Here is a 13,572-nt window from a genome sequence, read left to right on the forward strand (position 1 = left end):
GGGCCCCGGCGCCGTCCCGCAGCTCTGCAGCTCCAGGCGGGCGCTCTGCCCCCTGAGCCAGGCGCCACCGCCGGGTTTCCCTGGAGATCAGAGTCCCCCGGACTCTCCCACCCCGGCTGGCCTCCAACCGCGATCCTCAGCTCTCAGCCTCCTGCGTAGCTGGGGTGACAGGCGGGAGCCGCCAGCGCCGCGGGGTACAAGCCTGGGTTGCTCAGGCCCACCCTGCAGAGGTGCAGGGATCTGGTGCGAATCCCGGGGCCGCCAGGTTGAGTGTCCCCCCTGCTGGCTTTCCCTCGCAGCCTTCCCTCCAGACTGGTGCTCCAGCCTCGACTCCCTCAAGGAGAGCTTTAAGATGGTCAACCGGCTCAACTGGTCCAGCATCGAGCAGTCGCAGTTCTCAGGTGAGGGCCGCAGGGATGGCATCCGGGCCGGCGCCCGTAGCTCACGCCTGTAATCCCGGCCAGTCAGGAGGCGGAGATGGAGGATCCCACGCGGAAGCCAGCGTGGGCACAAACGTCCAGGAGACTCTTAACCTCCACGGAGCCTCCAACAAAGCTGGCCGTGGAGCTGTGGCTCAGGGGTACAACGCCAGCCGTGAGTGACAAAGCTCAGTACAGCCGGGAGAGGCCCCGAGTTCAAACCTCAGTCCCGGCCGAAAGAGAGGGAGAGCAAGCGGAACAGAAATGGGAGCCGGAGAAGCAGAGAGGAGGAGAGGGAGAATTGGAAAGGGCTAGTTATTATTTCATATTATTACTATTATTTAATTAGTAGTGGAATTTTCGTGCTGGTGGTGGGACTTGAACTCAGGGCCTGGGCGCTGTCCCTGAGCTCTTCAGCTCAAGGCTGGCACTCTACCACTTGAGCCACAGCGCCACTTCTGGCTTTTTGCTGGTTTGTGGGAGATCAGAGTCTCTCAGACTTTCCTGCCCGGGCCGGCCTTGACCCGCGATCCTCAGATCTCAGCCTCCCGAGTGGCTGGGATGACAGGCGTGCGCACCGATGCCCGGCTGGTAGATCTTGCTGTGGTTTCCCGCTGAGGGAGAGGAGGGCTCTCGGGGTGCCCTGCCTCTCGGGGTGAGCTCGCTTCGCTTGTGTGTTTCCAGAACTGATGGAGAACCTGCGGCAGGCCGAGCAGAAGAATTGGACTCTGGACCAGCACCACATCGCCAACCTGTGCGACTCCCTCAGCCATTTCCTCACGCAGGCCGGGCACCTGCCCCCCCAGAGCCCGCACCGGCCCCCTGCGCTGGCCCCCCGCACCGAGGCCTGCGCCCTCACCAGCGGCAAGCAGGGGGCAGCCATGAGCCAAGGTACCCACCCGCCCTCCCGCAGAGGCGGACATTAGTGGTGCGTGGCCGGGCACCGGTGCTCACGCCTGCCATCCCAGCTACTCAGGAGGCTGAGATCTGAGGATCACGGTTCGAGGCCAGCCCGGGCAGGAAAGACCATGAGACTCTGATCTCCAGTGAACCACCAGAAAACCAGACGTGGTGCTGTGGCTCAAGGGGTAGAGCGCCGCCAACCTGGAGCTGAAGAGCTGAGGGACAGCACCCAGGCCCTGAGTTCAAGTTCCAGGACCAACACACACACACACAGACACAACAGTGCGAGAAAGAAATGTGAAGACTGGGGAAGGACATGTTGTGTTTCTTTCTTTCTTTATTGAGAAGAAAGACCCTTTTCTCCAGGAACCTGCTTTTTTTTTGTGTGTTGGTTGTGGGTCTTGAACTCAGGGCCTGGGCGCTGTCCCTCAGCTCTTCAGCTCAAGGCTGGCGCTCTACCACTTGAGCCACAGCGGCACTTCTGGTTTTCTGGTGGTTCCTTGGAGATCACAGTCTCCTGGACTTTCCTGCTCCAGGCTGGCTTTGAACTGTGATCCTCAGCTCTCAGCCTCCTGAGTCGCTGGGACGGCGGGCGTGCGCCGCGGCACGCAGCTTCAAGTAACTCTTGTCTTGCTTTGGCAGTGAACTCTTACGGACACCCCCAGCCCCCCCACCTCTACCCTGGCCCATCGCCCATGTACCCCGTCTCTACCCAGGACTCGGCAGGCTACAGCCGCCCAGGTAAGAGCGGGAAAGTGGCTTCCCCGCCCGCTCCCTTCTCCTTCATTCATTCTTTTTGAATGAATGAATGATTTTATGCCAGTCCTGGGTCTCGAACTCAGGACCGCCGGCCCTGGCTTAGCTTTCTCATTTAAGGCCGGCCGTACTCTGGCCGGCTTGGCCGGCCTGGAACCACGATCCTCCTATCTCAGCCTTCTGAGTGGCTGGGATTACAGGTGTGAGCAGCGGTGCCCGGCTTTCCTCCAACCTTGAATTCTCTCTGTCACCTCTCAGCTCACCACCTGGTCCCCCGGCCCCCCGTCCAGGCCTCCGCCGCGAATGAGGAGATTTCTGACGACTTCGACTGGGACTTGATCACCTGACGCGCCCTCCAGGAGAACGGAGACGGCGCTGCGCTCTTCCCGCTGTACATACACTCTCTCTCCCGCTTTTGGTTCTGATTCCTCCCCATCCCTGACATCACCGCCACCAGCTGCCACCAACCCAGACTTCCTGTCTCTGTCCTCGCTTCCTTCCTGTTTGGCCCCAAGTCTTGATCTTTCCTTGGTTGTTTTTTAATTCTTCTAATTGGAGGAGGAGGAGGAATTAATTAGTTTGCTGCGATCTCTCTCAAGCCTCCCAGCGCCAATCAGCGTCCGCCTTTGCTAATTGCAAAGCAAAACAAGAACAAGGAAAAAAAAACCGATCAGGCCTCCAGAGCCAACCACGATCCTAAGATCCCAGCCTCCTGCTCGGCTGGGATTACAGGCGTGCGCACCAGTGCCCGGCCGCCGGACCTGTCACTGGCAGGCGCAACCCACACTTGGTTGAGGGAGACGGGGTTCGGGGTACTGGTGTATTCTTAGCTCCTTCCCTTTGCTCTGCACCCCGGCCTGCCTCTCAGATCCTCTCTCCCCAGATCCCTCCTCATTCCTTCCCCTTCTCTCCACTTCCTCTCTCCTCCCTGTGGTTTTGTTTTTTAATTTTCTTTTTTTGTGTGTGTGTGTGTGTGTGTTGCTCCTGGGCCTTACGCCCGCCCTGTGCCTTCTTCTTATTTTTTCCTCCTCAAGCTTGGCGCTCTACCACTTGAGCCACACCTCCCCTCCTGGCTTTTAGCCGGTTCATAGGAGATAAGAGTCTGCCGGGCTTTCCAAGGCCAGGCTAGCTTTCAACTGCCATCCACATAGCCTAGCCGGGATTACAGGCGTGAGCCACCGTGCCCGGCCCTAGTTCATGATCTGAAGAGGTGGAGTTGGTTTTAGTTGGTGCATGAACACCTCTGGTCAGTACCGGGTCGGCTGGGTTTTTTGTTTGTTTTTGGTGGCTCGAACTCAGGGCCTGGCCTGGGTGCTGTCCCGTAGATCCTTCCTTCCTTCCTTCCTTCCTTCCCTCCCCAGGTTGGTGCTCTACCAACTGAGCCCAACCTCCACTCCTGCTGGTTCAGTGGAGATCAGAGTCCCCCGGACTTTCCTGCCTAAGGCTGGCCTCCAACCGCGATCCTCCACGCTCAGCCTCCCGAGTGGCTGGGACGCCAGGCGGGCGCCGCCGCGCCCAACCTTCCTTCCATGTTCACGTCACCAGCTGCCCACAGGGACACTGCGTGTCGGTCCTCGCGCTGCCTCCGCCCTCCTGCTTCTCTCCCCCGAGCCCCCTCTGCTCTGTGGCTGGCAGAGGAATCCGCGGGAGCGCGGGGAGAGGCAGAGATCGGAGCGGTTGGAGTGGGCAGCTGAGCGAAAGAAGCACTTTATTTCTTTGAGTCTTTTGTAAGAAAAAGAACGAAAAGAAACCCCACAGAACCCGGGCCGAGCACAGAACCTCCCGTCGTGCTCATGGGGTGGAAACTAGGGCATACTGTTTTGTTACTGTTGTTGTTTTTCCTTGGTGTCGGTCCTGGGGCTCGAACTCGCGGCCTGGGCGCCGTCCCTGAGCTCTTCAGCTCAAGGCGGGCGCTCTACCCCTTGAGCCACAGCGCCACGTCCGGTTTTCGGGCGGTTCATGGGAGATCAGAGTCTCACAGACTTTCCTGTCCGGGCTGGCTTTGAACCGCGATCCTCAGCGCTCAGCCTCCTGAGTGGCCGGGATGGCAGGCGTGCGCCACGGGTCTCTGCCTACACCTTCTTGTTGGCTTATTCACATCCACCTGGGTTTGGGCAGGGCCGAGTGAACTCTTTGGTCCAGGCAAGGTCTAGTCTCTTGAGACTCAAGCCCAGCCTCAGTTTCCCTCCCAGGAAATGGAAACAGACTCGTTTGACTTTGTAGTGTTGCCCTCTCCGTTCTGGTGGGCTGGGGCCTCAGGTCGGGTTGGGCAGTGGTGATGGGGACGAGGCGTGCAGCCGGGGTCTGCTCTCGGCCCCTCCGCCATGGCTGACACCTGCCTTCTACCCAGGATGCTTTGCGACCGCGCAGGCTGGGAGCCGTGTGGGATTTTGTTGGTTTGGTTTTGCATGCTTTCTTAATAAAAAGAAGAAAGAAACAAGCCTTCCCAGCTGTCTGCTGTCTTTTCTTCCCTCCTTTTATTTATCTATTTATTTAGTTACTACTTTTCTGCCAGTGGTGGGACTTGAACTCACGCCCTGGGCGCTGTCCCTCAGCTCTTCAGCTCCAGGCTGGCGCTCTACCACTTGAGCCACAGCGCCACTTCCGGTTTCCTGGTAGGTAATTGGAGATCAGAGTCTCACTGGCACTGGCACCCAGTGGCTTTCTTGATTTACTCAAGATTGGTGCTCTACCACTTCAGCCACAACTTTTTGCTCGTCAATTAGAGGTAAAAGAATCTCACAGACTTCCCTGCCCGGGCTGGCTTTGAACCCTGATCCTCAGATCAGGGATCTGACCTTCTCGGACAGCGAATCTCAGGATCACCTGGTGGTGGATCACATGTTCAGCAGGTCCACGGATTCCAACCAACCACCTCCACCCATCCAGCTCCTCCTCACATCAGGGATCTGAGGGTCAGGGTTCAAAGCCAGCCTGGGCAGGAAAGTCTGTGAGACTCTTGATCTCCAAGGAAGCAGCAAAATAGCAGAAGTGGCGCTGTGGTTCAAGTGGTAGAGCACCAGCCTTGAGTGAGAAAGCTCAGGGCCCGAGTTCAAGGACTGCTGACACACACACACACCCCAACCCAATTCACAAATCTTGAGTCCTGCAAGGAAAAGTGGGAGGAAACGAAAGCATTTATTCACCTATAACGGACACACCGGGGAGCGGTGGCTCTAAACTCCGACCGTCCACCAGCCACGAGAACCCAATGCCTGAGAAACACGTTGGCCCTGGGCGCTGGCGTCTCCCGTGTGTTGGGGGGCTGGGGTCCGAGCAGCTGGGGAGGCTGAGATCTGAGGATCAGAGGCCCCGAGTCCGGACTTCATTGCTGTTCTGGTGTGCACACGCATGCACACGCGTGCGCACACACTCCTACACACCAACGGCAGCCAGGATGCCCCAGCACGCAGCCGTGTCCCCCGGCAGGCAGGCCTGGCTGGGGACGCTGCATCTCTAAGATGTCTCCAGGCTGGGCTGCAACCTCAATTAGTCTCCTCTGGCCTCGGGGTCCGATTCATGGATCCCTCCCCCCTTCCTCCTTCCCTCCCCTCCCTCCCCTTCTCTCTCCCTCCTTCCTTTCCTTCTTTCCCTCGTGCCTGAACTCCAGGCCCTCCAGGCCGGCCGGGCGCTTGGCCGCGTGAACCACCCCTTGGACGGCCGGTTTTTGGTGGGTGTTTTTTTTTGGGGTGCTGGCTGAGAGTCTCACGGCCTTGTTCCTTGTGCGGGGTGTGGATTCCGTCATGGGGTGGGGGGGGGGTGATCCTGTGATCTCAGCGCACAGGAGGAGCCGGGATTACAGGCGTGCGCGTCCGTCCGTCCGTCCGTGCCCCGGGGGGCGGCCCGGCGGGGCTCACACCCCGGTGCTCACGCTGGCTCTGGGCTGGGAGGCGCTGGTGGACGGGGTGAGGTCCTCGCTGAAGGCGGCCTCCAGGATCCCCCGCAGCGACTGCCGCGCCTTCTTCCGGAAGCCTTTGCCCAGGAAGGCGTAGAGGAAGGGGTTGAAGCAGCTGTTGGCCGAGGCCAGCGCCACGGAGAAGAGATCCCAGGCCAGCAGCGCCTCCCTGTCGGGCAGGTCGGCCTCCCTGAACAGGAACAGCACCCCGACCACGTGGTAGGGCACCCAGCAGACCAGGAAGACGATCACGATGACCACAGCCACCTTGAACGTCTTCTTGGGACACGTGGAGAAGACGCTGCGCCTCGTCCTGATCACCACGGTGCTGTAGCAGGCCACCATGACGAGGGCGGGCAGCGCGAAGCCCAGCACCAGCCTGGTGAGCGTGATGACCACCAGCTCCGTGGGCACCTCGTACGGCCCCCCAAAGACATAGTCGGGCAGGTAGGGATACTCCTCCAGGGCGCTGGGGGACAGCAAAGCCTCCTCTTGGTCGGGGAGGAGCCGGATGGGGGGGAGACGGTAGGAATCCGTGGACCCGTTGAACATGTGATCCAGAGATTCGCTGTCCACCGCCAGGTGATCCGGAGATTCGCTGTCCACCGCCAGGTGATCCAGAGATTCGCTGTCCGGGAAGGGCATTGAGTAGACGTGATCCACAGGATCGAAGACAGCGTAGTTGTAGCCACACACCTCCTGCTGGTCCTCCACGAACGTGTCGCGGTAGAGGAACACGGGCACGCACAGCAGAAAAGCCAGGGCCCAGATGCAGCCGCACACGGCCCGGGCCGTCCCCACCCGCCGGTGGTTCTGACACCAGATGGGTTTGAGGACCACGAGGCAGCGGTCGATGCTGATGGCGGAGAGCAGGAAGACGCTGGCGAACATGTTCAAGATGACGGCCGACGGGATGAGTTTGCACAGGAGCCAGCCGAAGGGCCAGCGGCCCTGGAGGACGTAGGCCATGTTGAAGGGCAGGGACAGGCAGCAGAGGAGGTCGGCCAGCGTGAGGTGCAAAAACCACACGGTGTTCACCGTGCGCCGCATCTTAAAACCAGCCACCCACAGCACCAGCCCGTTCCCGGGCAGCCCCAGCAAGCACGTGAGGCCCAGGATGGCCATGGACGCGATCGTCACGGGGCTGAACGAAGCCTGTTTGGGGTCGTGGCTCCAGTGCGTGTGGTTGGACTCCATGCTGCGGCCACCTCTCTGTTCTAGAAGCAAAACAGGACGGGAGACCGTCGGGACGGGAGCCGGGCTGCGTAGCGCACGCCTGTAGTCCCGGCCACCCCGAAAGGGCTGCGGCTGGGCAGCCCAACCGCGGGGAGAGACCCCAGAGAGTTCCACGAGCAACCCAACCGGCCACAACCACAACCACAACCACAGGTCAGAAGTGCAGACGCAGCTTGAATGGTCGGATAACAGCCCGGAGCGCAGGGAAGCCCAGAGACAAACACCGGACCCTGAGTTCAAGCCCCAGTGCAGACACAGACGAAAATAAATAACATCCTGTTTCACAGGCGTTGGCCTCAGGCCTGGATAGAAAGCTCCAGAACCCAGGGCTCCAGAGATCAAAGGCTACTGAGTCATCCACAGACGTCGTTTCCTTTTCCGATGCCATTTGGAACAAAATGAAAGCATCAATTCCAGCCCGGTGCTGGTGTGGCCCCCGCCTGCCACCCCAGCTCCTCAGGAGGCTGAGATCGGAGGATCGCAGTTCAAAGCCAGCCCAGGCAGGAAAGGCCCTGAGACTCTGATCTCTGATTCATCAGCAAAAACCAGGAATAGAGCTGTGACTCAAGGGGTAGAGCACCAGCTTGGAGGGAAAAAAACTCAGGTTCAGCACCCAAGCCCTGAGTTCAAGCCCAGGACTAGCACGCGCATGCGTACACACACACACACACACACACTCCAATTCTTTTTTATCAGTCCTGGGGCTTGAACTCAGGGCCTGGGTGCTGTCCCTCAGCTCTTCAGCTCAAGGCTGGTGCTCTACCCCTTGAGCCACAGCGCCACTTCTGGCTTTTTCTGCTCATGTGGTGCTGAGGACTCGAACCCAGGGCCTCATGCATGCTAGGCGAGCGCTCTACCACTGAGCCACCTGCCCAGCCCGTCGCCTTCCAATTCTTATCCATTCTACCCCTCAGCCCCTCTGAACTTCTCCTTAACCGTCTTCCTGGCTCTGATCACACGTTCCGTGGCTTTGAATCGAGATTCAGCCACATCCCCACCCATCTGCTGACTTCAATGGTCACAGCTCCAACCCCAAGCTCAGCAGAAGTTAAAAGCAGCGAGTCAACAATTCACAAAGAAGAAGAAACGCTTTTCCTGTCCCCTGGCTCTTCCTACCCAGACACCACCCCGACCCAGCACTGTGGCTCCTGCCTGGCATCCCAGCCCCTCAGGAGGCTGAGATCTGAGGATCGCAGTTCAAGGCCAGCCCGGGCAGGAAGGTCTGGGAGACTCTGATCTCCCAAGGAACCCAGCAGAAAACCTGACGTGGCGCTGTGGCTCAAGGGGTAGAGCGCCAGCCTTGAGCTGAAGAGCTGAGGGACAGCACCCAGGCCCCGAGTTCAAGGCCCACGAGTGACTATATATCTAAATATACACACAATGTGGGACTTAAAAGTCATTCTGGGGCCCCCCTCGCCCCTCTCTGTCCTCTCTGCCCTGGGAGCAACTCTCATGGCCCCCCACAGCCCCCCCAAACCCCTGAAAATGTGTGCTTGCTCCAAACCGGCGGCATCAAGGGCCACGGACACAGCCTCCCAGTGTATCGGGGCTGGAGCCGCCGCAGTCGGGGTGGCCGGCTTCTGGGGTGGGCTGGGCACCATGTTTGGGGGGAACCCCATCTCTGGGTACCCCAGGAACTCTCCTCCGAAGCAGCGGCTCTTCTCCTCGGCCATGGTTTATTTTTTAGTCAGTCGTGGGTCTCGAACTCGTGGCCTGGGCGCTGACCCTGAGCTCTTTCAGCTCAAGGCAGGTGCTCTACCCCTTGAGCCACAGCGCCACTGCTGATTTTCCCAGTGGTTTATTGCAGATAGAGAGTCTCACGGACTTTTCCGGGCTGGCCTCCAACCGCGATCCTCAGGCCTCAGCCTCCTGGGTGGCTGGGATGACAGGCGTGCACACCGGTGCCCGGCTTGCTATGGGGCCCTTTTGCCAGATGCTGGCCTTTCTCATCCTCTTGGCTATGAGAAAGAGCTTTTTTTCCCCTCCCATGTCTTGTTTTCCTGAACCTTCCCCAGGAAATCTGGGCAAAGCGGTTGCCTCAGGATTTTCACTGAGGGAAGACAAAATAAACCAAGACTGAATAAGGAAAAAAAAAACAAGTCATTCTGGGACCTGAGGGCTTTGATGTTTCTTCACATGTCTCCAGGTGTTGGCTGAAAAATGCTCTCAAGAACTGGGCAGGTGGCTCAGGGGTAGAGTGCTCGCCTTGCATGCATGAAGCACTGGGTTCGAATCCTCAGTACCACAGACACAGAAAAAAGCCGGAAGTGGCGCTGTGGCTCAGGGGGTAGAGCGCCAGCCCGGAGCCAAAGCAGCTCAGGGACAGCACCCAGGCCCTGAGTTCCAGCCCCAGGCCTGGCACAAAACAAAAATACCCTTGACATTGAACATTCATATAATGATATTTAAGATTATTACATTAAAGGCTAAGGGTCAGGTAAAAGGTAGATGCTTGCTTAGCGTGCAGGAGAAACTAGGTTCAATCCTCCGCACCGCCAATAAACACCCAAAGAAGGGAATAAGTAGATGCCTATTAGTAAATAAGCAAGCCAATAATTCTGTTCAGACAAAGACAGTAGATCCAAGATTTCTCACAGTCCGACTCCAGAATGCTCCAGCAGTAAATAAAAAGAGAAAGAGCATCCTGAAACAAAAATTCATCTATGATCAGGAAAGAAAAAAAAAAAAAAAGGATCCTAGAGTCAAACATTAAGGATGGAAACCAGTACAAAACAAGAGATACTCAGGAGCAGAGACGAGACAGAAGGAAGGGCAGGTGCTCGTAGCACACACCTGTAATCCCAGCCACTCAGGAGACAGAGATCTGAAGATTGTGGTTCTCAGCAAGCCGGACAGGAAAGTCCGAGACAGTTACCCCTAATGAACCACCAAGAAGCTGGATCGGGAGCTGTATGGCTCAATTGGTAGAGCACCAACCTTCAGTGCAAACACTGAGGGACAAACTGAAAACTCTTACCTAGCCCCAGCGCCACTTCTGGCTTTTTGCTGGGTCCTTGGAGATAGGAGTTCCCCTGGACTTTCCTGCCTGGGGCTGGCTTTGAACCACGATCCTCAGATCTCAGCCTCCGGAGGAGCTGGGATTCCAGGCGGGAGCTACCCTGCCCGGCTATGGCTTTGCGGAGACCAAAACAAAAGCCAAACTCAGGAGCTTTGAAACTTCAGCCCCAAGACAGGCAAAGAAAAAGGAAATCAAAGAGAGAGAAAAAAAGAAACGGAGTGACACTTGACCAGCACGGGGGCTCAGATCAAAGATCTGCAAACACAAAACCAACGGAGGAGAGAAGAATCCAGAAATGAAGCCACACAGCTGGTTTGAAAGTGAGCACAAATGATGTGAAAAGCAAAGCCACAAAACACAAAGAACAAGTCCAGATCGTTCCCCCCCCCCCCCCCGCTTCCATTCAAGACATTCCCAAGAATCACCAAAGAAAAAGAAAGAAAAGAAGGTAGCCATAAGAATAAGAAAAGAAAAAGAAAAGCCAGGGAAGGAATAAGAATGGAAATGGAAGATGGTGGTTGCCAAACTCTTCTGTCTGCAAGGATGGGAGCCAGCAAACACTGCAGGGATCAGAAATATCTGGATTTTTCTTACCCCCTCTCAAGAAAAGGCCCTGGTCTCCCTCTGGATGGTTCCTGCGTCTCTGCTTGGCTGGCTACAATGAAGTCAGAGTTTATCTCTGTGTTTCCGACCACTTCCTCCTTTCTTCCCCTTTTCTGACCAGAAGCCAGCGAGCCAGTGAGTCATTTTTTTTTTTTTTTAAATTGACTTTCACAGGAAAACCAGTAGAGCAGATAGGTGGAGTTTGGAAGTCATGGAAGTTTCTCTTCGGGCTCACGGTTGGATGAGGGTGAGGGGGTGGGAAGGAAGGGGGAGGAGAAGTTTCTGCACAACAAGCCCCTGAGTGTCGCTTCTATTTTGGTCCAAGAAGTCATAGGAAGTCCAGAGCCGGGTGCTGTGGCGCATGCCTGGAATCCCAGCTTTGGAAAAGCTGAGATCTGAGGATGGCGGTTCAAAGCCAGCCTTGGCTAGAAAGTCCCTGAGACTCTGATCTCCAAGGAACCACCGGAAAACCAGAAGTGGCGCTGTGGCTCAAGGGGTAGAGCACCAGCCTTGAGCTGAAGAGCTGAGGGACAGCGCCCAGGCCCTGAGTTCGAGCCCCACGACCACCACCACCACCAAAAATAGGAAAACATATGAAGTCAAGACACGGAGGTAGGAGGGAAACCTGGAAAATTTCACCATAGAGATAAGGGTTGAGCGAGTCCTTAGATAATTATAGGGTTCTCAGCGGCTGGCTGGTAGCAGGAGCTGAAGGTTTGGAGCGTAAAGCGTAGCCCCAGGCCTCTAGATTCTTCTAGTGCTTCTGGAAATAGTGTGGGAGAGGAAAGGTGATTTCCTGCTGCTTGTGAGGATTCTCTCACCAGCTAGGTAGCTCACGCCTGGAATCCCAGCTGCTTGGAAGGCTGAGCGAGGAGGATCATGGTCTGAAGTCCATCCGGGCAGAAAAGGCTCTTGTGTCCAAAACAAAGCTGGAGGTGTGGCTCAAGGGGGAAAGCACCAGCGTTGAGTAAAGAAAAGCTAAGGGGCTGTTCCGAGGCTCTGAGTTCAAATCCCAGGACATACTCTCTCTCTCTCTCACACACACACACACACACGGATGACCCCCCCCCCCAAAAGCAGAAGCTCTGCGGAATCGCGCAGCTAGGACAGGAAGGGAATACTCTACACCGCAGAACACAGAAGACCAAAGTGAAATGCTCAGCCTCAGGCGGGAAGTGCAGGGAGCAGCAGATAGCATCGAGCGGCCCAGGCCGGCCTTGCACAACTGATAGCACAGCGGACAGGCCGCCGCTTCGCTGCGAGGCCCGAGGAGGCCCGAGGAGGCCGGAGGAGGCCGGGCCTCCCTCAAACCAGAGCCGCCCCGCTGCACAGAACACGCACCAGACACCACCAGAACCCTCCCTCCCCTCCCTCCCTCCCTCCCTCCTTTCTCTCTTCCCTCCCTCCTCCCTCCTTCTTCTTTTTCTTTTTGTCAGTCCCGGGACTTGAACTCAGGACCTGGGCGCTGTCCCTCAGCTCTTCAGCTCTAGGCTGGCGCTCTACCCCTTGAACCACAGCGCCACTTCTGGCTTTTAAAACATTTTTTTTTGCTGGTTCATTGCCGATGGGAACGTGGAGGAGTTTCCTTACCAGACTGGCTTCAAACCTCAATCTTCAGCTTTGAGCCTCCTGAGGAGCCGGGATTACAGGCGGGAGCTACCAGTGCCCAGCTTTTTTTTGAAGATGAAACTTTTCTCCAACTTCAAGGCCTCGGCGACGAGACTGCAGGGGTGAGTCACTGCAGCCTGACCGAAAGCTCTCTCTTTCTTTCTGTTTTGCTGGTCACAGGCCTGAGCTCGGGACCCGGGCGCTGTCCCTGCGCTCTCTCACATCATTACATAAATCTTCCATGATAAGCCACAGTTTCACTTCCCATTTTCTGGTGGTTCCTTGGAGATCAGAGTCTCCTGGACTTTCCTGCCCGGGCTGGCCTCAAACCGTGATCCTCAGATCTCAGCCTCCTGAGTAGGTGGGAGCCACCAGCACCTGGCTGCAGACTTTTTTGCTTGCTTGTGTTTTGTTTTTAACTTAGTTAGCTTTGACTTGTCCCTGTCTTGTCTATTATTATTATTATTAATAATTATTATTATTTTTGGTGACAGTCCTGGGGTTTGAATTCAGCCTGGGTGCTGCCCTTCAGATTTTGTGCTCAAGGTGGGTGCTCTACCACTTGAATCACAGCTCCACTTCTGGCTTTTTTGGTGGTTCATTGGACTATGAGTCTTGTTAGGTCTGGGCAGGTGGCTCAGTGGTAGAGCGCTCGCCTCGCATGCATGAGGCCCTGGGTTCGAGTTCTCAGTACCACAGACACAGAAAAAGCCAGAAGTGGCGCTGTGGCTCAAGTGGTAGAGCACCAGCCTTGAGCTAAAGAAGCTCAGGAAAAGCGCCCAGGCCCTGACTTCAAACCCCAGGACTGGCCAAAAAACAAAAAAAAGGTCTCTGAGACTTTCTTGCTCAAGCTGGCTTTGAACCGCGATCCTCGGATCTCAGCCTCCTGAGCAGCTGGAATTACAGGCGTGAGCCACCGCACTGGGCTCAGGAAATGGGTAATCTTATTTTTGCGGTGCTGGAGATGGCCCACACGAAGCTGCAGCCCCATGCGGGGAGCACACGAGAGTGCACACTTGCAGGCGGCGGGCTGCGTGCGGGCTGCCAGCAGATCCCTTTTTTTTTGGGTCCAGTCGTGGGGCCTGAACTCTGGGCCTGGGCGCTGTCCCTCAGCTCTTCAGCTCAAGGCTAGC

General features: G+C 56.9%; 2 protein-coding genes across 2 annotated transcripts in view; one reads left to right on the forward strand and one right to left on the reverse strand.

Annotated features, from left to right (window-relative positions):
* Window positions 1–2,561, forward strand: part of Foxj2 (forkhead box J2) — a gene marked incomplete at its 5' end in the record, with an annotated part of 8,244 nt that extends 5,683 nt beyond the window's left edge. The window contains 4 exon segments of the mRNA XM_013023576.1: window positions 300–401; window positions 1,104–1,310; window positions 1,965–2,063; window positions 2,337–2,561. Coding sequence (XP_012879030.1) covers window positions 300–401; window positions 1,104–1,310; window positions 1,965–2,063; window positions 2,337–2,425 — 497 coding nt within the window.
* A 3,363-nt stretch (window positions 2,562–5,924) lies between these two features.
* C3ar1 (complement component 3a receptor 1) lies at window positions 5,925–10,852 on the reverse strand. Its single transcript, XM_013023564.1, has 2 exons — window positions 10,823–10,852; window positions 5,925–7,190 (listed from the first exon to the last, which is right to left on the reverse strand). Exon 2 carries the CDS (start codon window positions 7,168–7,170, stop codon window positions 5,932–5,934), a length of 1,239 nt encoding a protein of 412 aa, XP_012879018.1. The 5' UTR covers window positions 7,171–7,190; window positions 10,823–10,852; the 3' UTR covers window positions 5,925–5,931.
* Window positions 10,853–13,572: the final 2,720 nt, after the last annotated feature.

The sequence above is a fragment of the Dipodomys ordii genome, unplaced genomic scaffold (assembly GCF_000151885.1).
Source record: "Dipodomys ordii isolate 6190 unplaced genomic scaffold, Dord_2.0 Scaffold69, whole genome shotgun sequence".
Taxonomy (NCBI): Eukaryota; Metazoa; Chordata; class Mammalia; order Rodentia; family Heteromyidae; genus Dipodomys; species Dipodomys ordii.

What these genes read in the sequence shown, in the direction of transcription:
- C3ar1 (XM_013023564.1), bottom strand. Translation starts at nt 7,170, where the DNA reads ATGGAGTCCAACCACACGCACTGGAGCCACGACCCCAAACAGGCTTCG.